Raw genomic sequence first — 27370 nt, forward strand, 5'->3', positions numbered from 1 at the left:
CTTGCGGTCTAACCCTGAAGGAAGAGCTGACCGCAAGTCTAGGAAACATCCCAAATGGCTTGAAAATTTTGCAAGGTTTTCAAATCGCACTCCTTTTCATACCCACCTCAGTTAGATGGGCAGCAGAAAGCTCAGAGGCAATCCAGGAAACGAAGGCAATGTGGAATGAAAAGAACGGGTCAGATGCTCGTAGGGTAAAGTACACCAGACCTAAGGAGGCACACTCTTGAGGGAGGCCTCACTCCTAGAGACCTCCCATGCAGAAATGTAAGCCAAGAGAAAGGGTGTCCTCATTCAAACGGGCTTCAGTATAAAATTTATTTATCTGATAGTCGGGCAAGGTGTACATGAATCAAGAAACATGCAATGTGTTTCAGGACTGCTCTGGGCCCCTTTCTTGAGCAAATATACAATCAAAAGAACAAAAAACTTTACCTTTTATAAGAAATGCCATCTTAATTGGAGTCTGGGGCGTGTTGGTGTTCGTGATGGGATTATGGCATTGCATGTTTCCTGTTTGATGTACACCTTGCCTGAATATCGGATGAATAAAATTTTTTACTTGAGCCTGTTTGGCTTACATTCCTGCATGGCAGGTCCCTAGGAGTGAGACCCCCCTCAAAAGGAAGTGTTCCCCTTATATCTAGTGTACTTTACCCCTATGATCATCTGACCCCCTTCTTTTTATTCTACATTGACAAGGGCAAAATTGTGATAACTGGATCACAGCATCTCCAAGATGTCAGGTCACGCGGGGTGTTCCTGGTGGTCAGTAGTCAGTACCTATAAAAAGTGGTCCAACGAAGGACAACTGACGAATAGTTAATAGATACTGACGTCTCGTTAATGCAAGTGCTTAGGGAAACTAGCTGTCTGATCGGATCCCTCAGAAGAGCTACTATAGCATGAATTGCTGAAATATCAGTATGGAACACAGTGCATCACAGCTTGTTGCTTAGGACCTTCTTAAAGGCAGACCCCTGTCCATTGCCAAAAGTAACCTACAATGAGCATGTCAGCAATGGAAGGTGGCTTGGACCTGATGTCATGTAGAGGTCTACTGGGTCTACAGCAGTATTTAGGTAGATGATACGTGTAAATATAATCATGTGAATGCCAATGAACCGTTACCCAACAGTATATTGCCTAGAACATCACCCTGCCTCTGCTGGCTTGTCTTCTTCCTATAGTGCATCATAGTACCATCCTTTTCCAGGTAAGAAACACACATGGCTGTCCACACAAAGTAAAGAACTGATTCACCACATCAGACACCCTTCTTTCATTGCTCTCTGGTTCAGTTCTGTTGTGCTTTCAGTGGTGGAAAGAGGACAGCATGAGCATTCTGACTGGTCTGTGACTCCCCAGCTGCGATGCATCTGTTTGTTACATTCCGCATTAACATACTTGGCAATTTGTGCTACAGTAGATCTTCTGTGGGATCAGGGCAGACCGCTTCCATAACTTCTCCCATCAAAGGGGAGAGATGACATCTGATGGAGGCATCAGGCATACTTTGTTAGTACTGGTGGCGCCTGCAGTACCCTCTTTAGGTTCTCTCTGCTCATGCTCGCCCCTGCTGAAGATGGTGAAACCACACATGTGGTTTCCCTGCATAGAGAAATACAGTGATCCCACTGAAAGAAGAGGAGGTAGAAATGTGAATGCTTGACCACCCAATCACGGTCGGCTACAGAAGCAACAATAGGTAAGCACAGTGATAGCATGGGGTCCTCTGGGCAGTAAAAGATTTGCAATGGTGCACTTCTGAAAACTGAATATATTGAAAACATCTTATCAATAGACAACACCGAGCCACCAACAATCTGGGGAATGCTACTTTAAAGCCAATTGGCTACAGTGAAGAAGTCATGAGCCTGGCATAAATGATTGATTGGGCAGCTATAATTTGAACTGGTTGAGAAGACTGTTGACCAATTGTACTGATCAGTTGAGTTGCAGTAACGCTTCAAAGTTTCTTTTTGATGTCCAAGGAGCAATTTTCTGCACTATTTTTTACTCTTACTGAATGTTATACTGCCATGTTCAGCCCAAGCACTAAGTGAAGACTTCTAATTCATTACATACATTCCAACAGAAAATGTAAGGAGTAACCACATTAGCAGTATTGTGTAACCAGTCTCTAATAGAATGTTTCATTGAACACAATGTCCAGATCTAGCAAACATTAACTTGACACATCGCATTACTGTACATACACCACACAGTTGCAACAAACTTTAACTTGACTTTTCAATGGTTTTTATGGTATTGTCAATTTAAAGTTTGCAACAACTCTGAATTTAACCCCTTAAGGACATGGCCTGTTTTGGGCTTAAGGACGCAATGATTATTGGTGGATTTTCTTCTCCATTTATCAAGTCATTACTTTTTTTTATTTATCCGTCGACGCGGCGGTATAAGGTCTTGTTTTTTGCGTGGTGAACTGTAGTTTTTATTGGTACCACTTTTGGGTACATAGACTATATTATAAAACTTTTTTTTTTTTTTTTTTTTTATAGCAGGGAGAGAAAATGCATCAATTCTGCCATAGATTTTTATTTTTTTGTTTACAGCGTTAATCATGCTGCATAAATGACGCAATCCATTTTTTCTGCGGGTCGGTACTGTTATGATACCAAAATGCTAACTTTTTTTAGGTTTTTCCACATTTCTGCAATAAAAACCCTTTTTTTGGAAATCTTTTTTTTTTTTTCTAAATCGCTGCATTCAAAGTCCTGTAACTTTAATTTTTTTATGTACGGAGCTCTATGAGGGCTTATTTTTTGCGAGACGAGCTGTTTTTATTGGTACCATTTTGGGGTACATATGGCTTTTTTGATCACTTTTATTGTGTTTTTAGGGAGGCAAAATGCTAAAAATTACCGTTTGTGTTTTTTAGTGTTTTTTTAACGCTTTTTTCGTGCACAGTCAAAAGCATGTGCAGCTTATTGTATGCGTCGTTACGGACGCGACAATACCAAATATGTGGGGTTTTTATTTTTTTTTTTCCTTTTTTTATGCTAATATGAGAAAAAGCTTAAAGAGTTTTTTTTTTTTAAACTTTTTTTTATTCCTTTTTTTAATCTTTTTTTTTTACACAATGTGAGTCCCTCTGAGGAACTTACAACACTGCCCTAATGATCGCTGTGATAAGGCATAAGTAGCCCTGCCATGCCTTATCACTTATACAACGATCTCAGGCACTGGCAACACAGGACGCCAGTGTCTGGCGTCCTGTTGCCATGGCAACAGGCCGGGCTCTCTGCGATTATATCGCGAGAGCCCGGCAACTTCAGAAAGGGAGCACGCTCCCTCTGTGAACCCTTCCCATGCTGCGATTTACATTGATCGCGGCAGGAAAGGGGTTAACAGCGGGGGGGTGCATCTCTGATGCACCCCCCGCTGTTGCAGCCGGAGGCCGGCTGTGACTGACAGCCGGCTCCCACTGCGGGATAGTGCGAGATCATATGTGATCTCGCGCTATCCCTATGACATAAGGGTACATCATTTTGCGGGAAGTACCCCGCTCCCATGACGTACCCCTACGTCATGGGGAGGGAAGGAGTTAATGCATTGCAATTTGCTACATGCGTACTGCTCCCATAATACAACATTACTCATTCTATAAACTAGATGCTTTCACCTCAGTGATGTTCATGGGGAATACAAGTTCTAATAACTATATTAGTTGTTTAACCTCTTGATGACCTGGCCTATCTTGGGCTTAAGGACGCAACGATTTTCGTGTGATTTTAATCTCCATTTTTCAAAAGTCACAACTTTATTTTTTCTACCAATATGGCCGTATGAGGATGTGGCGAACTGTAGTTTTTATTGGCATCATTTTGTGGGTACATACAATGTATTCTATAACTTTTATTACATTTTTATGTAAGAAAGGAAAAACAGCTCAATTTTGTCATTGTTTTTTGTGGGGGTGACATGGCATTTTTTTTCTGCATGTTGGTACGATTCCGACAATACCAAAATCAAGAAACAAGTGAGGGCTTGTTTCTTGGGTACATATGGCTTTTTTTTGATCACTTGCACATTTTTTAGGAGGTGAAGTGAACAAAATCAGCATTTTGGCTCTATTCTTTAGGGATTTTTTTAAACATTTTTATTTTCATGCAGGATAAACAGTGTGTTCAATTTATTTTACAGGTTATTATGGACACAGTGATACAAAGCATGTTTGTTTTTTCATTAATTATTTTGAAAAGGGGGGAACCTTAAAAGAAATAATAACAATTTTGCTTAAAATATATATATATATACACTACCGTTCAAAAGTTTGGGGTCACCCAAACAATTTTGTGTTTTCCATGAAAAGTCACACTTATTCACCACCATGCGTTGTGAAATGAATAGAAAATAGAGTCAAGACATTGACAAGGTTAGAAATAATGATTTGTATTTGAAATAACATTGTTTTTACATCAAACTTTGCTTTCGTCAAAGAATCCTCCTTTTGCAGCAATTACAGCATTGCACACCTTTGACATTCTAGCTGTTAATTTGTTGAGGTAAGCTTGTGAAATTGCACCCCACGCTTCTAGAAGCATCTCCCACAAGTTGGATTGGTTGGATGGGCACTTCTGGCGTACCATACGGTCAAGCTGCTCCCACAACAGCTCAATGGGGTTCAGATCTGGTGACTGCGCTGGCCACTCCATTACCGATAGAATACCAGCTGCCTGCTTCTGCTGTAAATAGTTCTTGCACAATTTGGAGGTGTGTTTAGGGTCATTGTCCTGTTGTAGGATGAAATTGGTTCCAATCAAGCGCTGTCCACTGGGTATGGCATGGCGTTGCAAAATGGAGTGATAGCCTTCCTTATTCAGAATCCCTTTTACCCTGTACAAATCTCCCACCTTACCAGCACCAAAGCAACCCCAGACCATCACATTACCTCCACCATGCTTAACAGATGGCGTCAGGCATTCTTCCAGCATCTTTTCATTTGTTCTGCGTCTCACAAACGTTCTTCTTTGTGATCCAAACACCTCAAACTTGGATTCATCCGTCCACAACACTTTTTTCCAGTCTTCCTCTGTCCAATGTCTGTGTTCTTTTGCCCATCTTAATCTTTTTCTTTTATTGGCCAGTCTCAGATATGGCTTTTTCTTTGCCACTCTGCCCTGAAGCCCAAAATCGTGCAGCCGCCTCTTCACTGTAGACGTTGACACTGGTGTTTTGCGGGTACTATTTAATGAAGATGCCAGTTGGGTACCTGTGAGGCGTCTGTTTCTCAAACTAGAGACTCTAATGTGCTTATCTTCTTGCTTAGTTGTGCAACGCGGCCTCCCACTTCTTTTTCTACTCTGGTTAGAGCCTGTTTGTGCTGTCCTCTGAAGGGAGTAGTACACACCGTTGTAGGAAATCTTCAATTTCTTAGCAATTTCTCGCATGGAATAGCCTTCATTTCTAAGAACAAGAATAGACTGTCGAGTTTCAGATGAAAGTTCTCTTTTTCTGGCCATTTTGAGCGTTTAATTGACCCCACAAATGTGATGCTCCAGAAACTCAATCTGCTCACAGGAAGGTCAGTTTTGTAGCTTCTGTAACGAGCTAGACTGTTTTCAGATGTGTGAACATGATTGCACAAGGGTTTTCTAATCATCAATTAGCCTTCTGAGCCAATGAGCAAACACATTGTACCATTAGAACACTGGAGTGATAGTTGCTGGAAATGGGCCTCTATACACCTTTGTAGATATTGCACAAAAAAACAGACATTTGCAGCTAGAATAGTCATTTACCACATTAGCAATGTATAGAGTGCATTTGTTTAAAGTTAGGACTAGTTTAAAGTTATCTTCATTGAAAAGTACAGTGCTTTTCCTTAAAAAATAAGGACATTTCAATGTGACCCCAAACTTTTGAACGGTAGTGTATATATATTTTTTTTTACACACTTTTGATGTCTTTGTAGGGGACTTGAACTCACGATCATATGATCACTATGATTATACTCTGCAGTACATCTGTACTGCATTGTATTATCCCTATTGCTAGTGATCATGTGCCATGGTAGACCAGGACTCCAGGCAATAATCACAGCCGACTCCTGCTGCATATTTTCCTTTCCTAGTGAAGCAGCTATTCGTAAGTAAAAGCTGATTTGTTTGCTACAGGTATCCACGTTATTTCATTACTGAAATAATTCTGATACATGAGTCTCGGTATACTGTATTCATCTATTTACTGCTTTACTCATCAGTTTAGCTGAAAAGGGGTTGTCCAAGTTATAGTTTTTCAGTAAAAAGCCTTTCCCCAGTACTAAAATAAAAATGATACACTCTCCTGCTGTGTCCTGCCGCGCTGCTCTAGGTCTCCCCTCTCACGTCATGTTTACAGGCTGCCCCGGCCTGTTTACGGGACATCACAGCTGCTACAGCCAATAACCGAGCTCGACAATCTACCACTGAGCTCTATTATTGGCTGCAGCACCTGTGATGTCCCGTAATCTTGGCGAGACTGCAGCTTGTCAACAAACACAGGCATAGAGGACCGAGCAGACGCGCTGGACACAGTAGGTGCGGGGAGAGGAAAGTATATCATTGTTTGTTATTTTAGTGCCTGGAAAAGACTTTTTAAAGAAAAACTCAGTATAACTTGGACAAGCCCTTTAGGAACTAATTAAGCGACATGACCAGCTTACCCTCAGAGTATTCATTGCTGGCCTGCTACAAACATTATATTTGTATTCAAGTTTTTATTCTACGAATGCCATTGTACAGTTCAGATATAAAGGGGTTGTCTGAGTTTCGATAACATAATCTTTCATCAGTCGTATCTTATATTACAGCTCTTTCCCATGGCATTTTCATAATTTATCCTGTAATTTCTTTATAGCCGTACATGTTGATACTATTGCATTTATTTAATTCATTATGTTGTGGAGATGTAGATTCAAAGGCTGAAGATTGCTTACGTAGAGTTCAGCAAATATGTCTTGTATTTGTAAGCATCATTTTCCTCTACACTGTACAGGCATTCTGCTTTGACAGCCATGGGGCTTTTCGGAAGGCCCCCAGATGCCATGACACCTGCATGGCCCCTTGCGATCTTATCCCACATCAGTTGGAGGATTTAAATGCCACTGTCAGAATTGATAGCGGTATTTAAAGGGTTAACAGCTCTGATGAGCCGCGTGGCTTATCAGAGCTGTTGTGGGCGGGTGTTGGCTGTAAGAAACAGCCGACACCCACGTTGTATCTCCCTTCACACATACCCTGACACTGCAGGACGTAACTGTATGCCCTATAGTGTTAAAGCGTTAATATGTTTATCATAAAAATATGGTTTATAGAATGTGTGATTTTCAGATGATATGTTTTTAAAAGTGGCTGAGTATCAATAGCGTGTACAAAAAACAGATAATGGGACCTTGATCACTTTGTCCTTGGGAGGGTCAGGTTCTGGGTAAATAACAGGTGGGGGTAAAGACTTATAAACGATATCGTGGCCACTGTCCACAAAAAGCAATTTTGGGTTGGTTTAGCCACTTTGTTATTGCATGGCCAGAGGCTCGGCATATGTGAATGTGGTTTTAAAATACTACAGTTCTTAGAGGCATACATAGAACTCATCAGCCTGCCCCCAAAAATTATATTAGAGGCCGCATATCTATAACATGGAAAGCTTCTGGCCCATTTATACGTAACGATTAATTGCTCACTTGACGACATCTGGCAAGAAATAACCTCCCAATCCCAGACCCTAATCTCTCATTCTCTGTACTCAGACCAACGACAGAGGAAGAAGTCTTCAGATTGCTTTCCTCTGCTAACCCCACCACCTGTGCTAGCGACCCTCTTCCCTCACACCTCCTCTGGTCCCTCTCCTCGGTTGTCATCTCCCACCGTAACACTATATTCAACCTCTCTCTGACCTCTGGCATCTTCCTCTCTTCATTCAAACACTCTATCATATCCTCACTGCTAAAGAAACCAAATCAAATCTCCTCTTCATATCCAAACTATTAGAACGTCTGGTTTACTCCCACCTTATGAGCTCTCTCTCAGAAATCTCTCTCCTTGACCCCCTACAGTCTGGTTTCCGCCCTCTGGACTTGACAGAAACCACCTTGACTAAAGTGTTAAACGACTTCCTGATGGCCAAATTGAGAGGTGACCACTCCCTACTGATCCTCCTTGACCTCTCCGCAGCGTTTGATAATGTTGACCACAAACTCCTCCTCAGTATGCTTCGCTCCATTGGACACTGCTCTCTTCTGATTCTCCTCGTATCTGGCTGCTTATTCAGCGTAGCGTATCCTTTGCAGGCTCTATCTCCTCTCCTTTTTACTTTGCTGTTCAAGGCCCCCTCTTTTTCTCCATCTACACAGACCCTATTGGACAAGCCATCAGGAGATTTGGCTTTCAGCTGACAACACCCAGTTGTACACCTCCTCCCATCACAGCACCATTCCATCAGAACACCATCGACGGTCTGTCCGCTGTTTCTAACACTATGTCCTCTCTCTATCTAAAACTGAACCTCTCAAAAACTGACCTACTGGTGTTTCCGGCCTCTGCTAACCGACCTCATCCTGATATCTCCATTTCAGTGTGTGGCACCACCATAACTCCCAGCACGCCCACTCTCTTGGGGGTATATTCATCTCCGATCTTTCCTTCACCCCCTACATCCAATCTCTAGCCAGAACATGTCACCTGCACCTCAAGAACACAGCAAGAATTTGCCATTTCCTCACCATGCAGTCATACAGATTTGCCCACTATTCGGCACAATTTGACCATTGTCTGTGTACAGCATCCCTCACTCTCCACCTCGCCATACCATGCCCATCTCCAGCCCCTTTACCTTCTGTATCACCCCACTATTTGTAGTATGTAAAATCGTTGGAGCAGGACCCTCACCCCTACTGTTTCCTTCAATTGATTACTACGTTACTGTAGTTTTGTTTGTTTCCGCCTACTTTGTAAATGCTGCAGAATATGTTGGCGCTATATAAATACAGATTATTATTGTTATCTCTGACTTTAAATCAACATAAAAACTATTGCTGGATCATGGGCTTTTTGTTCCGTGTAAATGCTCCCCGCTGAGTGCTTCATATAGAAGGTGAAGTGCTGAGCGAGAAGCCCGCAATCCCACCATAAGTCTTTTCGTCTAAACGCTCTGCGTGAGCGATGACCACCTTAGCGGTGACATCAGCGCTTGTGCAGTCATTTAATTGACTGTTTGACCATCTAAAAGGGCCATTAGATATACTGGCTCAGCTCTAATATACCTCTAAACAATGCAGTCACCATATATTCACTGTAGAAACACAGTGATAGTGATTACAGTGTAGTCACTTACCTCTGGTGATCACAAGTGACGTCTCCTCTGATTTTTGTTCATCGGGATCCAGACTGCCATGACGTCATCTTCCAGCCACGACTTGTCTCTGAACCTGTTACTAACCCCACGTAGTACTGGCATCTCCTCTGTGGCCCCACATAGTGCTGGCTTTTACTCCCCTCTCTGTGTTTCACCTTCCTCTAATGTCCAGCCAGCAGCACCACACTAAGCACTAGGACTCTAACACTAATTTTTTTCAGTAACATACATTCTAGCTGGTCCAGACACGGTGCAGGCTGCATTCTCCCTCTCACCTCTGCTTGAATTTTCTTCATTTTTGACTATTTATGGAGGACACTACGTGTAGGTTTCAATAATTTAATACATAAAATTGATTTCAATGCATACTAATAAATAAAGATAAGTAATTCATAGGTCACACTGGAAGGGGAAAGTAGATATCTTACACCTGTGGCATTTTGAATGTGGTAATATATAGAGATGAGCGAACGTACTCGGATAAGCACTACTCGTCCGAGTAATGTGCCTTATCCGAGTACCGCTGTACTCGTGCTGAAAGATTCGGGAGCTGCCGCTGCTGACAGGTGAGTCGCAGCGGGGAGCGGGGCAGAGCGGGCGGGAGAGAAGGAGAGAAAGATCTCCCCTCCGTTCCTTCCTGCTCTCCCCTGCAGCTCCCCGCTCCGCAGCGCGTCCCGAATCTTTCAGCACGAGTACAGCGGTACTCGGATAAGGCACATTACTCGGACAAGTAGTGCTTATCCGAGTACGTTCGCTCATCTCTAGTAATATACCTTAGGGTTCATTTTGATTTTTTGATATTGCAGTTCACCTCCATTAACTCGAATGGCGATGACATGCAATACCAGAAACAACCAATGAACATACATGGCGCTGTTTCTCTTAAAAAATACTGTGAAAATATTGAATTGTATTCTGATAGTATTGAATTATATTTTATGCAGCCGCGTGCATAATATTTAAGCCATGTGCATAGAAAGAAGTATGTGTGCAAAAGACAGGCATTGTAGTGCCATTTTTACTAACAGGGTCTCAGCATGCAGCTTTGTCATAATTAACCCTTGTAATGTTTTACTAAGAGAGAAGTATCACACATGTTGTAGACTTTGAATTATTTACTTTGTGAAGGATGCCCAAACTATATAGCCTCTTGCATTGGAACAATAAAACAAAAGAGCTTATAAACATCACTTCAATGTTTTTCATTGTTTTCTTCTCTGATGCAGTAAATAATCATTAGGCATACTTGATAAGGCTATGATATCCTTGGAGTAACACCTAAAGTAAGTGATTACTTCAATAACTGCACTTTCTTTCTAACCTGGACAAACCTCTTTAACTGCTGCCAGGATTAGAGAAGCTTGTGAGGCCTGCAGTTGGTGGGAGAAATATGACTGGCAGGTTTTCATTAAAAGAAAAAGTCAAATTCTGCCATCGTTAGACCTTAGTTAATTTTAGTTAATGCCTAGTTAATTTTCCATGTATTTTTCATTTTCAAAACATAAATTTATATTTGTGCCATCAACCTGCAAACTAATTATTTGACAAGGAAATTATTTGGACTAAAACATGTGTTTTGGGAACAAGATATTCCAGGTTCTACATGCAAAACGTGAGTTAATAAATGTGGGCAGAAGGTGATGGTATGGGATCCTTGTGGATTTAACTCCATTGTGAAACATAGGTTTCCTTAGGATTGGCCATAAATATCAGATTGGCTGGGGTTCTTAGAGTTGGATTGCCACTGATCAGCTGATTGAAGGGGTAGTGGTGCTCCAGAGAGTGCCATGGCCCCTTCATTGTTTACCAGACACAGATATGTACTTAACAGCTTTGAGTAGTAATACAGTTTGCAACTGCATTCTGTTGAAGTTAAAGGGGCAGAGCTATAATAGCTGTTACACAAATTACATAGTTGTTTACGTTTAAACGATGAAGGGAATACCGAGATCACTGATCGCTGGGGTTGCCAAATGTGTGACCCTTACCAATCTGCTATAGATGTCCTATCCTAAGAATATGACTTTTGTACATCAAGAGAACCCCTTTAACCAAAGCACAGAACAGCTACAACTAGCTGCTCCATTGTTCCCCAGGGGAGTACATCTATGGATAACACAGACGACTGACTGCGATGGGCGCTGTGTAATACTGTGAATTGAACACACGCTAGCAGTTTCAGAGAATATTCAGTCTTGTAGAGCCTTACAGTTTTCTCACAAGTTTATTGAAGGTAAACTTTTCTCACACAATATCAGACAAACCCCACTTTGCTTTCAAGCTGCCGACTAATAAGGCTGGGTTCACACAGGGCGAATTTGCTGCGGTTTTGCCGCGGCAAATCCGCCCGCGGCCGCTAATCTCGGGATTAGCCAGCCGTGTGGACGAGATTTCTCAGAAATCTCGTCCACACGGGACGGCCAATCCGCTGCGGTAAGTCCGGCTGGAACCGCAGCTGCGGCTGCCGCAGCCGCAGTTTCAAAAGAAGCAGCATGTCTATTTACTTTTTTGTTTACTTTTGTCGCGGCCGCGCTCTCCTCTATGGGAGCGCCGGCCGCAACGGAAAAGCGAGCGGCCGCGGCGGTTCTCCCGGCGGAAATCTCGCGGTTTTTGCTGTGGCCAAACCGCAAGATTTACGACGGGAATACGCCCTGTGTGAACCCAGCCTTAGTCTTCCAGCCACAAATGCATGCTCCATCAGAGTATGGTCCATGGCACAACTCTGGTACATCTTGAGATTCGCAGATTTACCTACGGAAGGTTCAAAAAATTGTTTTACCGTCTTCCAGGTAAAAATCTTGTCACATAAGCTCACATAAGCCATTGTTCTTTCTCCTTATTGAAATGTTCGGCCCATTTCCTTGTAAGAACAAGGTAGAGATCAGACTGGTGGGGCAAATAGTCTAAATAGAGACGAGTGGCGGTTTTCTTTGGAACGGCTTTCTCAATCTGGGTACCTTCATGCCACTCATTGAAAGATGTGATGGAAACAATTTCAGGTCGGACAGTGAGGGCAGCTTGAAGAGCCGTTTCATAGTACTTCCCATTGACTCTGTTCCTGGTGTTGTGATTGTTCCATGGTCTGATGCTCGTGTCTATGTAACCAGGACCAACGCTTGGTACAAACATGAGATTGTTGGTATCACAAAAGCTTTTGATAGTTTTCCAGTTTTGGTGTGAGGAGCCAAAAGAGAAACCATTGGAGGCAAAGTATGTGTAAATGCCATCATAGCCAGCGGTAAGGATATCATGCTTGTGCCCTTCCTCTACCAACAGGCCAATAAAGACCGCATCGTAAGGGGTGTTACGGACAGAATGTGCGCCGGTCACCGTCAGCAGGTTTGCCCATGATTCAGGTGGCGTTAGGTAAGAGTCATATATGTAGAAAAAAGGAAGGCTTTTACCAGTACTTGTTTTATATCTGTAAAACGCTGCATGGGATCCAAAGCTAAAAAGACAGGAATATTACACCATAAACAAGATATGCAATGGAGCAGCTAACCGCATTGTCACACATGCACCGTGCTACTTCTGATGGTACTGCACAGTCACGTTACTCCGCGTGTACCTCACGAGGCATGAAGATGAACAAGTGTGTGAAGCAGGATCAGCAAAATATGGACTTACTAGTTACTAGCTGAAAATTAACAAAAAAGATGTTCTTGCCGTTGGGTATGACCAATAGTGGCTGCGCATTTCCAATCACTTCTGAACTCTCAGTGCTTATGAACTGCATCGTTAGAAAACAAGAAAGCGAAGATATTGCCCAAGGGGCATGGATGGGGAAGACCGATGCTTTTGGTGACAAATCCCCAAACTACAATGCAGGGGCGTAGCTATGTGTGCGGATAGGGAGGCTTGAGCTAGGAGTAGTCCGGTAGTAATGTGGAGGGACTATACCATGTAGGTCTATGCTATGGTCTCCTCTTCATTTGTGTATTGTATATGTACTGTATATGTGTGTAATGTCTGTATATACAGTATAATATAATGTACATGTGCATATATGTGTGAAATGTGTATGTGTGTATATGCGTGTAAGCATTTGAGTGTACAATACAACTACTATTTAGGTGCGCAGTTTAGCAGTACAATTACTGTGTACAGTATAAAGATTCTAGTTGTGTACAGCATAGTGGTACTACTTTTATGTATGGTATAATAGTGCTATTATTGTGTACAGTATGGCAGTACTATTTATGTGTATATGGTATAAATTTAATTGTGTGTGTGGTTATAGCGGTGCAATTATAGTGGACAATATAGCAGTATTATTTATGTGTACCGTACAGCGATGCTATTTATGTATGTAGTAGAATAGAATAATTTATATATAATTTACTACCGTGTGTGTCATAGGGCTGGGCAACATGGCCTAAAATCTCTATTATTTTTACCATGCAGATAATTTTAATCTCAATTTTCCTTTTTGTAGATAGCCAAACTAAAAAAATATTAACAACTCAACAGAGTTTTTTTTAATTTCACATTGACATATTTGGTGTAGGTTGAAAGCTTAGATGCCAAATAACTTTTTTTCATTGGCAAAATAAAAAAATAACGTTCTACTAAAACCAGACAAGCTGGGTGCTGTGCCCGTAGAACTCTCCTCCAACAGCAAATGGTGCCGCTACTGTATATTGTGTAGAATCTCTGTGTGCGGTGCTATAAGTACCAGTAATACAGCAGCACAGAGATATATTACAGTACTAAATCATGGCAGCACAATTAGATATAATACTCACAATGTGCTGCTGTATTATTAGTGCTAGTATGGCAGTGCAGTGAGATAATACTGTAGCATGCTAATATTGCTGTATATGGGGGTTGTCATTCACCGCTGATTAGTTTAGTCCTGTGCTTATAGAACTGCTTTAAAGGGGTTGGCCCACATTTAGTATTTATCCCTCACCCTATGCATATGGGATAAGTGTCTGATAAGTGGGGTCGGACTGCTCGGACCTAGACCTATCAAGAAAATGGGGGTCCCGTATACCCCTGAATAAAAGGAGCTGCAGTTGAGTATGTGTGCTGCCGCTCCATTTATTTTAAATGGAGTGCTCGGAAAAGCCTAGTACAAGCATTCGACAATCGCTGTTAGTCCCACTGAAACAAATGGAGTGGCAGCATGTGTTTTTGGCCACCGGCCCATTCTTTTGGTGATACATAGGACCCCTGCTCTCATGATCAGTGAGGGTCCCAGGATTCAGACAATCGCCAATCCTGGGACCTTCACAGCCCTTTTATATCATGTGATTTTTCCAGTAGATGTGATACTACAAGTCACAGCATGCAGGGTCACTCAAAATCTCTTTGATAGTGACAGTGGGTTCCAGGATTTGTTGTGCGACAACCTTTGCATAATAATATGTATGTAAGCTCTGCAAGTCGCAAATCGTGAGCTGCTAGCACTGCATCCTTTAGTAGTGTGTGCTGACGGGTATACAAGCACTGATTTAGTGGGTTCTCTGTGCTATTTGGTCAGTGAGGAGGTCCTGCACCAACCAGACAGCAGGGGGAGCTCACAGGCCTGCAAACATCTCAAATTGCTACTACAGTTCTGCAGTATGAGGGCTTAGTCACACGGGGGCATCGGCGCCCATGATACTGCAGGAAGAAGACGGCCGCACTTCAGGACGGATGTCTCTCTGCAGCGCCAGAAGAAAGAACATGTGACCGGCTTCATTGCCGCCCATGTGTTCTTTTTTCGGCGCTGCAGGAAGTTGTCCGTCTTGAAGTACGGCCGTCTTCTTCCTGCAGTAAGGGCTCAGTCACACGGGTGCATCGGCGCCCGTGTGACTAAGCCCTCACACCAATCTTCCTCTCCAAATTTAGTAGTGCTGTTTCTCCCCTCTAGTTACAGAAAATCCATCTTTTCGGGAACCGTGGCTCTTCTGTCCTGGTGAGGTGGGGCTTATATCAATTTCTTGATTCTGGGCAAATCCAGAATCTTGGTGACCTACATGGTTGAAATAATCTAACTATTTTGATTAATTGCCCAGCCATACTGTGACATCGAATCACTATTTCAAGGCCTCCTGCACACAAGCATATGTGTATTCGCGCGTGCCTGAGTGCTGCGTATTTGCGGAATGAGCCATGCTTTTTTTCACGAGCATCAACGTATTTTACTGTACTTTGTGTGCCTGCAAGGCATGTTCATTTGTGCAGGAAACAAAGACGTACTGATTGAAATGGCTAATTAGTCTGATGAATTCCAGATTTGTTCATTTTCCTGAGCAATTATGCAGTGTTTCACGCATCACCTAGCGTATTTTCTGTGCATTTGCGCACCCCCATTGACTTTGATGGGGACTTTGGGTGCACAAATGCACAGGAAAATAAAACATGCTGCGTTTTTGTTTTTGCACGACTGAAATGCAGAAGAAAAATTGTGCATGTGAACAAACCCACTAAAAATTCTAAGGGGGCCTTACTGGTTATGTATTGTTGTCAATCCAAATTACAACTGTATTCTTACTGCCCGTGGAAATGGGATTATGACATAGGCTTTACTTTACTGTAACGGTGCTGGAGCATTTTGGAAATGTGCGAGTATGCATAAGCAATAAATACACACACATATATGCCTCGCAGTACACTTTATGTGTTAGGAGGGATACATTTAGGGCTTGTTCACATCAGCATCTGAGGTCCTGTTCAGAAAGTCCGTTGCAAGCCGCGCTGTAGACTCCGGCAACATGTTGGACTGCAGGTCAGAAATCAAACTGACACCATTCTAGTCAGTTGGGGTCCATTTGGTTCCGTTATAAGACCGCTCCATTCGGCCAGGCAGTGCCGTTCTGATGCTCCCCGAACGGAGCAGGGAAACTGAACTCCCCGATGCTGATGTGAACGAGACACTAGTTAAATAGAAGCTGCCAGTATGTTTATACCGCCCTATCTGGGGACGACATGAAGTAGCAATATACTCTGATTTCAGTATTGTCTGTTATTTGTAATTTTTACTGCAGTTTTCTAAAACTCATAGTTTAATAGCTGCAGCGCACTGCTAGCAACGTGCCCTATGAGTCTGATGTGTTCATGAGATGAAGGTTTCCCCTTCTGCCACTGATTGACAACTTTCTCCCTATTAGGCTGCATTCAGACGAACGTATATCGGCTCGGTTTTCACGCCGAGCCGATATACGTCGTCCTCATGTGCGGGGGGGGGGGGGGGGGGGATGGAAGAGCCAGGAGCAGGAACTGAGCTCCCGCCCCCTCTCTGCCTCCTCTCCGCCCCTCTGCACCATTTGCAATAGGGAGAGGTGGAACGGGGCTAATTCGCAGAACTTAGCCCCGCCCCCATCCTGCCTCTCCCCATTGCAAATAGTGCAGAGGGGGGGAGAGGAGGCAGAAAGGGGGCGGGAGCTCAGTTCCTGCTCCTGGCTCTTCCATCCTCCTCCTCTGCACACGAGGACAACGTATATCGGCTAGGCGTGAAAACCGAGCCGATATACGTTCGTGTGAATGCAGCCTTACTGTGCAGACAGAGAATTTCTGTCAATCAGCATCTGCAGGGTGGGACGAGCCTGAAGCCCCACCCTGCATATGCTGAATACAATGGATTCCTGAATACAATGGATTCCTTGGTCACAGAGCCGGCAGATCACTGCAACTATTAAACTGTGACACTACAACATATTTACAGTTAATAGACTGATGCTGAAATAAGCTTGTCTGTCACTACATTATGGGCCATTTATACGGGACAATTATTGCTCAAAATCCGTTCAAACAAATAAAACTGAGCGATAATCGTCCCGTGTAAATGCAAAAAAAATTGTTTACTGTTCATTATCACTGACTTTCATTCATCGCTGGCTTCTCATTGTATGTAAACGCTCCTCACTTCATTGAAAGTGAAGCACTGAGCGAGAAGCCCACGATCAGTGGTGAAGTCTTTCAGTCTAAAGCCCCATTTACACAGGACGAATGTCAGGAAAACGATGCCCGACACTTGTCCCAGCACATACTAGCTCTTGTGCTGCTGCACAGGCGCTAGTATCACTAGCTCACAGCGGGGCGGATGGAGGAGATTTCATTGCTCGCTCTCCCCTGCCTCTCCCTATTCATTTAACAAAGCGGCTGTTCAATACTGAATGGCTGCTGTTTCACTCATTGTTCATCGTTCAGGATTTTAAACAGCCTAAACGATAGACGATGAGCTGAACGCTGATCGTTCAGTGTAAATAGCAGCTGTTCAGTACTGAATGACCGCTATGTTAAGTAAATGGGGAGGGGCAGGGGAGCGCGAGGACTGAAATCTCCTCCAGCTGCCCCGGCCCCTGCTTGCTTCTCTGTGAGTGAGCCAGCGATACTCGCTCCCATGCAGCAGCACGGGAGCGAGAACACAGGGACGAGTGTCAGGCATCGTTTTCCTGACATTCATCCCGTGTAAATGGGGATTAAATGCTCTGCATGAGCGCTGACAACCTTAGTGGTGATGTCAGCGCTCATGCAGTCGTTTAGACAACTGTCATCCCGTATAAAAGGGACATTAAGCTGCCCTCAGATGAGGAATCCTAAACTTCCAGGCAGGTTTCTTTTAAAGGGGTTTTTGTACTTCTTATAATTGCTTCACATCCCCCTTGTTCTTCCTAGTTGTTGCTGACCAGGACCAGTGACCTTCTATAGCCAGTGATTGGCTGCAGCAGTCACATGTCCTGGTCAGCAGAAACCAAGAAGCACACAGTGCCTGTGGAGGAGTTTTAAGTCTTGGGAAAACTCCTTTAGGTTCTAGGTCTGTGTGTTGTGAAGAGGGCGCTACACTACAATAAAGCTTTACCTCAGGTACAAGAAAAGCCTAGCCAGTGATAAAACAATGGAAATGCGCATAACATGGTCAGACATTGAATGTACAAGTGAAAATTCGTTCAACATGCTTCCAAGACTCCAACAATTACAAAGCGGCTGTTCAATACTGAATGGCTGCTGTTTCACTCATTGTTCATCGTTCAGGATTTTAAACAGCCTAAACGATAGACGATGAGCTGAACGCTGATCGTTCAGTGTAAATAGCAGCTGTTCAGTACTGAATGACCGCTATGTTAAGTAAATGGGGAGGGGCAGGGGAGCGCGAGGACTGAAATCTCCTCCAGCTGCCCCGGCCCCTGCTTGCTTCTCTGTGAGTGAGCCAGCGATACTCGCTCCCATGCAGCAGCACGGGAGCGAGAACACAGGGACGAGTGTCAGGCATCGTTTTCCTGACATTCATCCCGTGTAAATGGGGATTAAATGCTCTGCATGAGCGCTGACAACCTTAGTGGTGATGTCAGCGCTCATGCAGTCGTTTAGACAACTGTCATCCCGTATAAAAGGGACATTAAGCTGCCCTCAGATGAGGAATCCTAAACTTCCAGGCAGGTTTCTTTTAAAGGGGTTTTTGTACTTCTTATAATTGCTTCACATTCCCCTTGTTCTTCCTAGTTGTTGCTGACCAGGACCAGTGACCTTCTATAGCCAGTGATTGGCTGCAGCAGTCACATGTCCTGGTCAGCAGAAACCAAGAAGCACACAGTGCCTGTGGAGGAGTTTTAAGTCTTGGGAAAACTCCTTTAGGTTCTAGGTCTGTGTGTTGTGAAGAGGGCGCTACACTACAATAAAGCTTTACCTCAGGTACAAGAAAAGCCTAGCCAGTGATAAAACAATGGAAATGCGCATAACATGGTCAGACATTGAATGTACAAGTGAAAATTCGTTCAACATGCTTCCAAGACTCCAACAATTAACAGAACGTACTTGTCAATGATGTATTTAATGTTTTCATGAACTGTGCGGTCATCACGCCCCTTGTATGGCTGGATATGAAACGCCACCTGTAATAAACATGAAATATGACAGCTTTCATTTTAATGGTATATGATAATTCTGCTACTTTCAACAGATATTATATTGTCATTCATTTTAAAGTGGCATTTATTCAAGGGCGCTGTAAATATGGAATACTCCACAACAGCGTTGCACAATAGGCTATCCCAGAATTTGGATGCAATTTTTTTACGCACCTACTCAAAATGACACTCATGTGAAAGAGGCCTTAGTGTTGCGTTGTTTAGACTGTCTTTCTGGGTTCCTGACCCGGCTTGAGTTTAGGCCGGATTCTGATTGACCTTGCTTTGTTAATACAGATTCAATTCTGACCCTGGATGGTCCTTACTCATAGCATGTTAATATCCAGTAATACAACACCTTTCATAGCAACACTATCCAATAAGAATACCGCTGCACATATAGGAGAGCGAAAACTTTGGGAAATGAATTATCTCTAATTTATTTAAGTTTGAATAAAAAGTAAACTCAATCTCTAACCCGCTTAAATAGTGCAGATACAGATACGGCTCATACCTGTCATTATGTTCAAACATGCCTTTTTTATGAATAGTTGTGGCAGTCAAAGATTTGTAATTCAAGATTATATGCATCGTAATTCCTAGTTTTTGGTAAATCCCATCATGTGCCTTGAACGTAACCTTAGAGGCACATCTAGGAAGTTAAAGACACTTCTCAAATCTAATATTAATAAGCCTACAGGCTTTTTCCTGCACCAGACTTTGACCCCTTTGTCTGACCTATGGCGGACGATTTTGGTGTCATTAGATTAGTGACAACCACACAGGCGCCGTAAAATCCTAAAATTGGAGATTGGTACAGCGAGTGACCTGTGAGGGCAGACCAAACTTCCTATATTAAGTCTATGGGCGCATGCCTGGGGACAGTGAACCGTTGCTAAGCAAGTGCGAGCAGGCGGTACTGAAGCAGAGCAGCCGATACTGAATGACAGCGGCGAGTGTTGATGGGGAGTGGCCGCTACTGAATGGCGGCACTGAAAGACAGCAGGGCAACACAGAAGAGACATCGGGGCGGCGTAGAAGAGACAGTGGGCAGCACTGAAGAAGAGTGGGTGGCACTGAAGAGATAGCGGGGCAGCGTGGAAGCGACAGCGGGCAGCACTGAAAGAGAGTGGGCGGCGCAAAAGGTACAGCGGGCAGCGCAAGAGGGCAGGCGGTGCAGAAGGGACAGAGGGTGGTGCAGAAGAGACAGCGGGCGGTGCAGAAGAGACAGCGGGCACCCAATGAAGGACAGCAGGCGTCGCAGAAGGAGAGCAGGCGGTGTGGAAAGGGCGGTGCAGAAGGGACGGTGGATGGTGCAGAAGGAGAGCAGGCGGTGCAAAAGGAACAGTAGGATGACTCTGAAGGAGAGGAGCGGAGCTGAAGAGACAGCAGGGCAATGCTTAAGGAGAGCGAGTGGTGCTGAAGGAACAGCAGGGTGGTGCTGAAGGAGAGGGGTGGTGTTGAAGGAACAGCGGGCGGTGCTGCAGGGACAGTGGGCGACGCTGAAGGGGCAGTGCTGAAGAGACAATTCAATTCAAAAATCCAGCCTCAACGATGGCTGTGATTGGCTCATCCAGCACTAATATATATAGATACATATATATTGCGGGGCGACCTCTCTTCATACAGCGTGGGCGCCAGCTATTTATTACAGCTGACACCCGCGGGCAATAGCTGCAATCGGACACTATTAACCCTTTAAATGCCCCGAACGATGTTCAGGGGTCCCGTACAGCTCCATCGCGTGAGATCGCAGGGAGCCGTACAGGTGTCATGGCTGCCTTAGGAAACTGCCTATCAAGCCATCCCCGTGGGGTGGCTTTATAGACTGCCTGTCAAGTCGCAGTATGACGTAATGCTAAAGCAGTACGTCATACTGCAGGAGTGATCAAAGCATTGCTAGTTGTAGTCCTCCTGGGGGGGCTTAAAAAAAAAGAAAATAAGACCAATAAAGTTTTATTAATTGCAAATTTAAAAAAAAACTTAGAAAAGTTTAAATTACACCCCTTTTGCCATATCTATAATAAAAAATCTAAATAATAAAAGAAAAATACATATTTGGTATCACTGCGTCCATAAAAATCTGACCTATCAAAGTAGCGCATTATTTACTCCACAGAGTAAACGTTATCCGAAAAATGGAATTATAACGTCACAAATGCACTTTTTCAGTCACACTGTCTCCCAGAAAAAATGCAATAAAAAGCGATCAAAAAGTTGTATTTATTCAGAATTGGTACTAACGTAAACTACAGGACGTCCTGCAAAAAATGAGCCCTCACACAATTACATCAACGGCAAAATAAAAAAATTATTGCGTGCAGAACCTGGCGGCAGAAAATGAAAAAAAATAAAATGTCTTAAAAAAATAAATAAAAGTAGTACAGTAATAAAGAAAACAATACAAGTTTGGTATCGTAGCAATCGTACTGACCCATAGAATAACATTATCATGTCATCTTTATTGCAGTTTGTGGGCTGTAGAAACTTGGTTTTCTTTTACTCCACTTAGAATTTCGTAAAAGTTTTTCAGTACATTATATGGTACTTTAAATAGCACCATTGAAAAATACAACTCGTCCCGCAAAAAAACAAGCCTTCATGCAGCGACGTCTATGAATAAATAAAGGAGTTACGATTTTTTTAAAGGGGGGAGGAAAAAACTAAAATGGGGGGAAAAATTGGTCCGCGTCTTTAAGAGGTTAAACAGTATAGTCGTTCTTTAAGATCTTTTAGAGTAACAGACATTAAAAGAGTTAAAGAACACAAACAGGGAGGTGACTGTAGACAAATGTTATTGAAGCGGGAGGCTTATTGGATTCTGCGTCTTCAGACGACAGCTCCATATGGTATGAATATTAAAAGATATTTCGTGTTGCACGTTTGATATGATATTTCAGTTCACAAGTTTTTGTATTCTGATCATCGCAACACTGTTTTTTAATGTTGAGTAGTTAGAGCTGCTCTGGAGGTTGCCATGGTAACATGATGCTCCGGCTCCCTGCACCGGTGTCCAGCCCCTCGGCCTCCTCAGCTACTACTTTAGAAGTCTCCTCTATAAATCCGATAGTACTGGGAACATTCCAAGCAGCCACTAACACAACAGCAAGTTCCTATATACACGAACATGCCAAAAGTCATGGGGTAGCAGTATGTAAATTGATTATAAGGTGGCGGTCCCTCAGGTGACGGCTTGGGAACCTCCACACCTGTATAAAATTGTGAGGTGTTATCTTGTGAGTGAGGTTAAAGACTGGCCAGCGTGCTCATGGTAAAGTGCACTATCAGACTTGGAACCAGGCATGATCATAGGTAACAGACGTATGGGTCATTCTATTTCCGAAGTTGTGCTGGGAATTTAAAGAGACTTTGACTGCTACTTTTAGTCCTACCAGCTGAGCTTATGGCCTGAAAGTAGGAAAGTTTTTTTCTGAGGAAAATGAGATTATGCCTGAGGAAAGACCGTGAGAGGTTGGAAAGCTCTCTATAACATCATGTATTTTTGTTAGCCATTAAAAGGTATCATATCTACAAGATTACTTGGCTTCTCTTACTGAGAACAATCACATTTCAATGTATAGCGTCATGTTTGCAGTGGGAATACGTCAGAGAAGGAATTGCCATCCACAGTTGACAGCATGGTGGCCGCTGACGAGTGCTTAAAAAGACAAGAGAGACTGGCAAAAATCACATCCACATGCAATACAGGAGGCTCTGCACGCTTATTTGCAGGTCAGTGCAGCGTTCTTTAGCTTCCATTCAATATGAGAGTAGAAAACCCATCAGAGATACCCTCTGTTAACATAACAGCACCTGACACGGCGCCTCACCTGGGCTTGTGAGTTTGCTAACTGGACCCTAGAGGACTTGCAACATGTGGCAAGGTCCAATGAATTACAGTACCAATTGTTTTCTGATGGTAGAGTTTGTGTATGGTGCAGACCACATGAAGCCGTGAACCCCAGTTGTCGGTAAGGCACTTTGCAAGCTAGTGGTGGTTCCGTACTGGTGTGAGGTGTGTTCTCATGGCATGGGTTGGGTCCATTGGTCTGCCTAAACACATTATTGACCAGTGACTGCTACGTTTCACTGCTTGACCTTTGGCAGCCCTTTAAAGACTTCATGTACTCACACAATGATGCAATATTCCAGAAGGATAATGCACCAGGCAATCGAGCCCAAGTAGTCCAGAATTGGAGAATTCTGGAGAGTTCCTACAAACATTATCCTGCTGAAAACTGACTGTTAGAATCCCTGCCCGGACAGGCAACAAATGTCGCTGTAGGATTTCCTGCACATATCACTGAACTGTTAGTGTCCCTCATATCACTACTTGGGGTGACTGACTATCATATGCAATGGCCCCCAGACCATCACAGCAGTAGTTGGGGCAGTGTGCTACTGCACAACAAAGACAGGCTTGAAGTGTTCACCACAAGACCTCCATACTTGAATACGACTGTCATCGGCTTCTAAATAGAAGCTGGATTCACCGCTAAAGACAATATAGTTCCAGTCCTTAGCAGTCCAGGTTTATCGTTCACAACACCACTGCTAATGAAGGTGATGGTGTTGGGGTGTTAATGACAGAACACATAATGGGCTCCGTGACACCAAATTTCCTTCTGCTAAGCACCTGAATATGTTCTGGGACAGGGGTCTAGAAAAAAGGTGCCACCTATGTCTGGATGGTGAATAACAAAACTGTTAGATCTGCTCCTGCTTGTCGGCAGATTAAACCATCCCTTCTGTTGGTGGTCTGTCTGGGTCGTCTGTTTGTCGTGTATGTATGTCCTCACGCAACCACTGCTGCCAACACCTAACAGCTTGGCCAGAATGGCCTAGATAGTGAACAAGTTGTCAAAATGACCATCCTGCTTCCAGTGATGCACCCACCTCAAATTCTGTTAGATAGGCAAAAGGTCTTTGAATGCATATCAGAGGCTTGTCCAGCAGTCAATGATCTCTCAACAAGAGGTACACTACACAAAAGTAGCCTTTGAGAGCCTTGCTGCCTTTTTATATGGCAACGGGGAAAGCACTTTTACAGCCTCTGGTGGCAAGACCCAGTGTCTGTTCATACCACAACTGGAAACATTTGTATAACTGCAAGCCCAATTTTGTTGCCCTCCGACATTTCTGTCTTGGAGCATTATATTTTTGTCAATGAGTGTAATATATGTGTGTGGCATAGATGCCAGTGAACCCAGCACTTCCCCTTGTTTGGCTATTGTGGTGATCCTAGCGTGGTCTACATTTAAGCCATGTATATCTGCTGCTCTTGTAAGGTAAGATTGTGGTATTAGTTTGCTATGCTGTCAGATTGATGTCAGCAATACGGCTATATACATCCTAGCTGCATAGAGCGTATATAAATGTCCACTGCATATGATAGGAATACAGCAGGCTTGGGAGCCGAGCCCGCTCCACGCACAATGGGTATTGGTTGTCTCTGAAAGTGGACAACTGCCTGCCACAGCCACAACTGAGGATAAGACCATTCGCAGTTGTTAATCCTTTAAATGTCACTGTCAATTCTGATAGCAGCATTTAAATGTTCTGAGCGATCAGGATTAAAGTGTCACAAATGGCCGCACCGCAATAAGATCTTGAGGATGCTGTCTGAGTGTCATAGCACCTTGAGGCTTTCTGAAGGCCTCCAAGATTGCTATAGTTGTTTGCCTATTAAGGACGTGCCATACGTCTGTGGCATGTCTTTATTAGAAACCATGTTAAAACACTGTATAATGCAATACCACAGTATTGCATCATACTGTATAAGCAATCAAATGATGACCGATTCAAGCCCCCTATATGGATTGAAAAAGGAGTAAAAAGAAGTTATGTAAAGACTTTTACTTATTACAAAAAAATTAAGTTTTTTTAAAAACGTCTTTGCAATTTTTTTTCTTTATTTAAAACTGTAAACATTGTTATTGCTGTGTCCTCAAAGGTCTGATGTGTTAAAATAACACGTTATTAATCCTGCATGTTGAATGTAATCACAAAAAAAAAACACACAATGCCGAAATTGTGCTTTTTTAGATCACTTCGTTTCTAAGAAAAAAACTGAATAAATAGCGATCAAAAAGTATTATGTACCCTATAATGGAACTAATTAAAACTACGTGTCGCCCACAAATCAAAAGAGCCCTCACACAGCCCCACCAACAGAAAAAAATAAAAATTCTATGGGGGGTCAAAAAATAACAACAGAAAGCAATTTTGTTTAGGTACTACATTAAAAAAATTGAAAAACTACATAAATCTAATTTAGCTGTAATTGTACTGCCCCACAAAATAAAGATAACATGTCACTCTTACTGCACCGTGGACCCCGTAAAACCCCTTCCCCCAAAATAAAAAGATATTGCAATCACGTTTTTCCCATTTTTCCTCACTTAGAAATTTTTAAAAGTCTTCAAGAATATATGTTTTAAACTATGTGGTTCTACTGGAAACTACAACTCTTCCCGCAAAAAATAAGCTCTGGTGTGGCTAATTCCCGCCTCCATTCACAGTGAACAGACAGTCGTTCCGAGATTAACGCCTGCCTGTTTACATGGGTCAATCCATCGTTCAGTTTTTATGCATGCAGAAACTGAACGACAAACCAATTTATCGCTCACCGTTCAGTCTAGCATGCATTTAGACTGGATGATAATCGATCAGATGCTTGCTGATCACAGGCATTTTAATGATTTCTCGGCCCGTGTAAAAGTGTCTTTTATCTCTAAGTAAATTACAGACTGTACAGCCTTCACCCTCTCATTTTGGCATCATGTGAAGTGAGCAGAAGAAATGTAGCAGGTGAAGGCAAATTAGAATAGGTGGGAGAATGGAAGTATGAGGGGCAGGCAAGACTGAAGAAGAGGAATGGAGGGGGGAAGAGGCAACAACTAGCACAATTGGATGAACCAGGCAGGGAGGCTTTTATGGTGTCAATGCAGCAGCCAGAGTGTCTAAAATCAGGCTGCCGATCAGTAGGTGAGGTCCCACCCAGGGAAAACCAGGACGTAGCCACAGAAGCTACAAAGGAGGTAGAATAGGGAGATGGGAACACCCTTTTACAGAAATATCAGACATATATGAGACTAATATGTCCAACAGGAAACAGCCTCTTCTTCCAAGGCTCTGCTGACTCCAACTTTGTCCCACATTGTGGAGGTACACATGTCTTAAACATGTACTGCTAAATAAGGATACAGACATATATTTCGGCACTAGATTGTTTTTTAGACTCTCTTCACTCTTTTTTCTGGCCATTACGGGAACAGCAAAATGGAATCCCTGCAGAGAACGGATCCATCCTGTGACAGAACAAGATGATGCCGGATCGATCCCACATCTGACCGGCTTCCGTGTTGCCTTCTGGCATTTTCCTGGATGAAATAGAGCAGGATGGAATCCACGTGCAGGATTTGTGAACGGAGCAGAGCCTCCCAACGCAGATGTGAACGGATCCTTAAATGTTTCTTTTAACATATCCAAAAGAGTATACATTTTGAATAGACTGTGTAACGCTATCCTGTGATATAATAACATTTACTCAGAAGGGAGAAGCATCTTTTTAAGCATATCTGTTACCTTTATTTCATATTTGTGGGCCGCATCCAGAACCAATGGCACCAGGTTTTCCACTGCTTCCCCATTCTCATCTGCTGTACCGAGGGGGTACCACGACAGCACTAATACTCCTTCAACAGAAAAAAAATTACGTTTCTCGGTTTTCACTGGTTACACACAAAAAAACATTTTACCAGCACATGTATGCTACTTTAATTATCTATCACTAATATATTAACCCCTTAACGACACAGGACGTAGTTGCATTCTGTGCGTTTGTGGTTTATATGTAGGAGGATAGGGAGTTGATCCCGCTCCATACAATGCGGGTAGCGGCAGCTTCTTGCAGCTGACAACTGCAGCTGTTAACTACATCCGTAAAAGTCTGATCTATCAAAGTAATGCATTATTCATCCCACATGGTGAATGTCATCAGAAAAAAAAAGACAATGCCAGAATTGTGCTTTTTTAGTCACTTGATTTAATAAAAAGCTATCAAATAGCAGTATCTACTGCAAAATGGTACCAATAGAAACTATAGGACGTCCTGCAAAAAACGACCCCTCAAACAACTATGCCGAAGGAAGAATTAAAAGCAGATATGGCAGACAGAA

At 43.1% G+C, this 27370-nt stretch overlaps 1 protein-coding gene across 2 annotated transcripts in view; it reads right to left on the reverse strand.

The window, feature by feature from the left end:
- Positions 1 to 11562: 11562 nt before the first annotated feature.
- Positions 11563 to 27370, reverse strand: part of MANEAL (mannosidase endo-alpha like) — a 63163-nt gene continuing 47355 nt past the window's right edge. For both annotated transcript variants that reach the window (XM_066574816.1, XM_066574811.1), the window contains exons 3-5: positions 26778 to 26887; positions 19099 to 19175; positions 11563 to 12805 (exon numbers count right to left, since the gene is read on the reverse strand). In XM_066574816.1, coding sequence (XP_066430913.1) covers positions 12169 to 12805; positions 19099 to 19175; positions 26778 to 26887 — 824 coding nt within the window. In that variant the 3' untranslated portion in view covers positions 11563 to 12168. The remainder of the gene's footprint in view (positions 12806 to 19098; positions 19176 to 26777; positions 26888 to 27370) is intronic.

The sequence above is a fragment of the Eleutherodactylus coqui genome, chromosome 1 (assembly GCF_035609145.1).
Source record: "Eleutherodactylus coqui strain aEleCoq1 chromosome 1, aEleCoq1.hap1, whole genome shotgun sequence".
Lineage (NCBI taxonomy): Eukaryota > Metazoa > Chordata > Amphibia > Anura > Eleutherodactylidae > Eleutherodactylus > Eleutherodactylus coqui.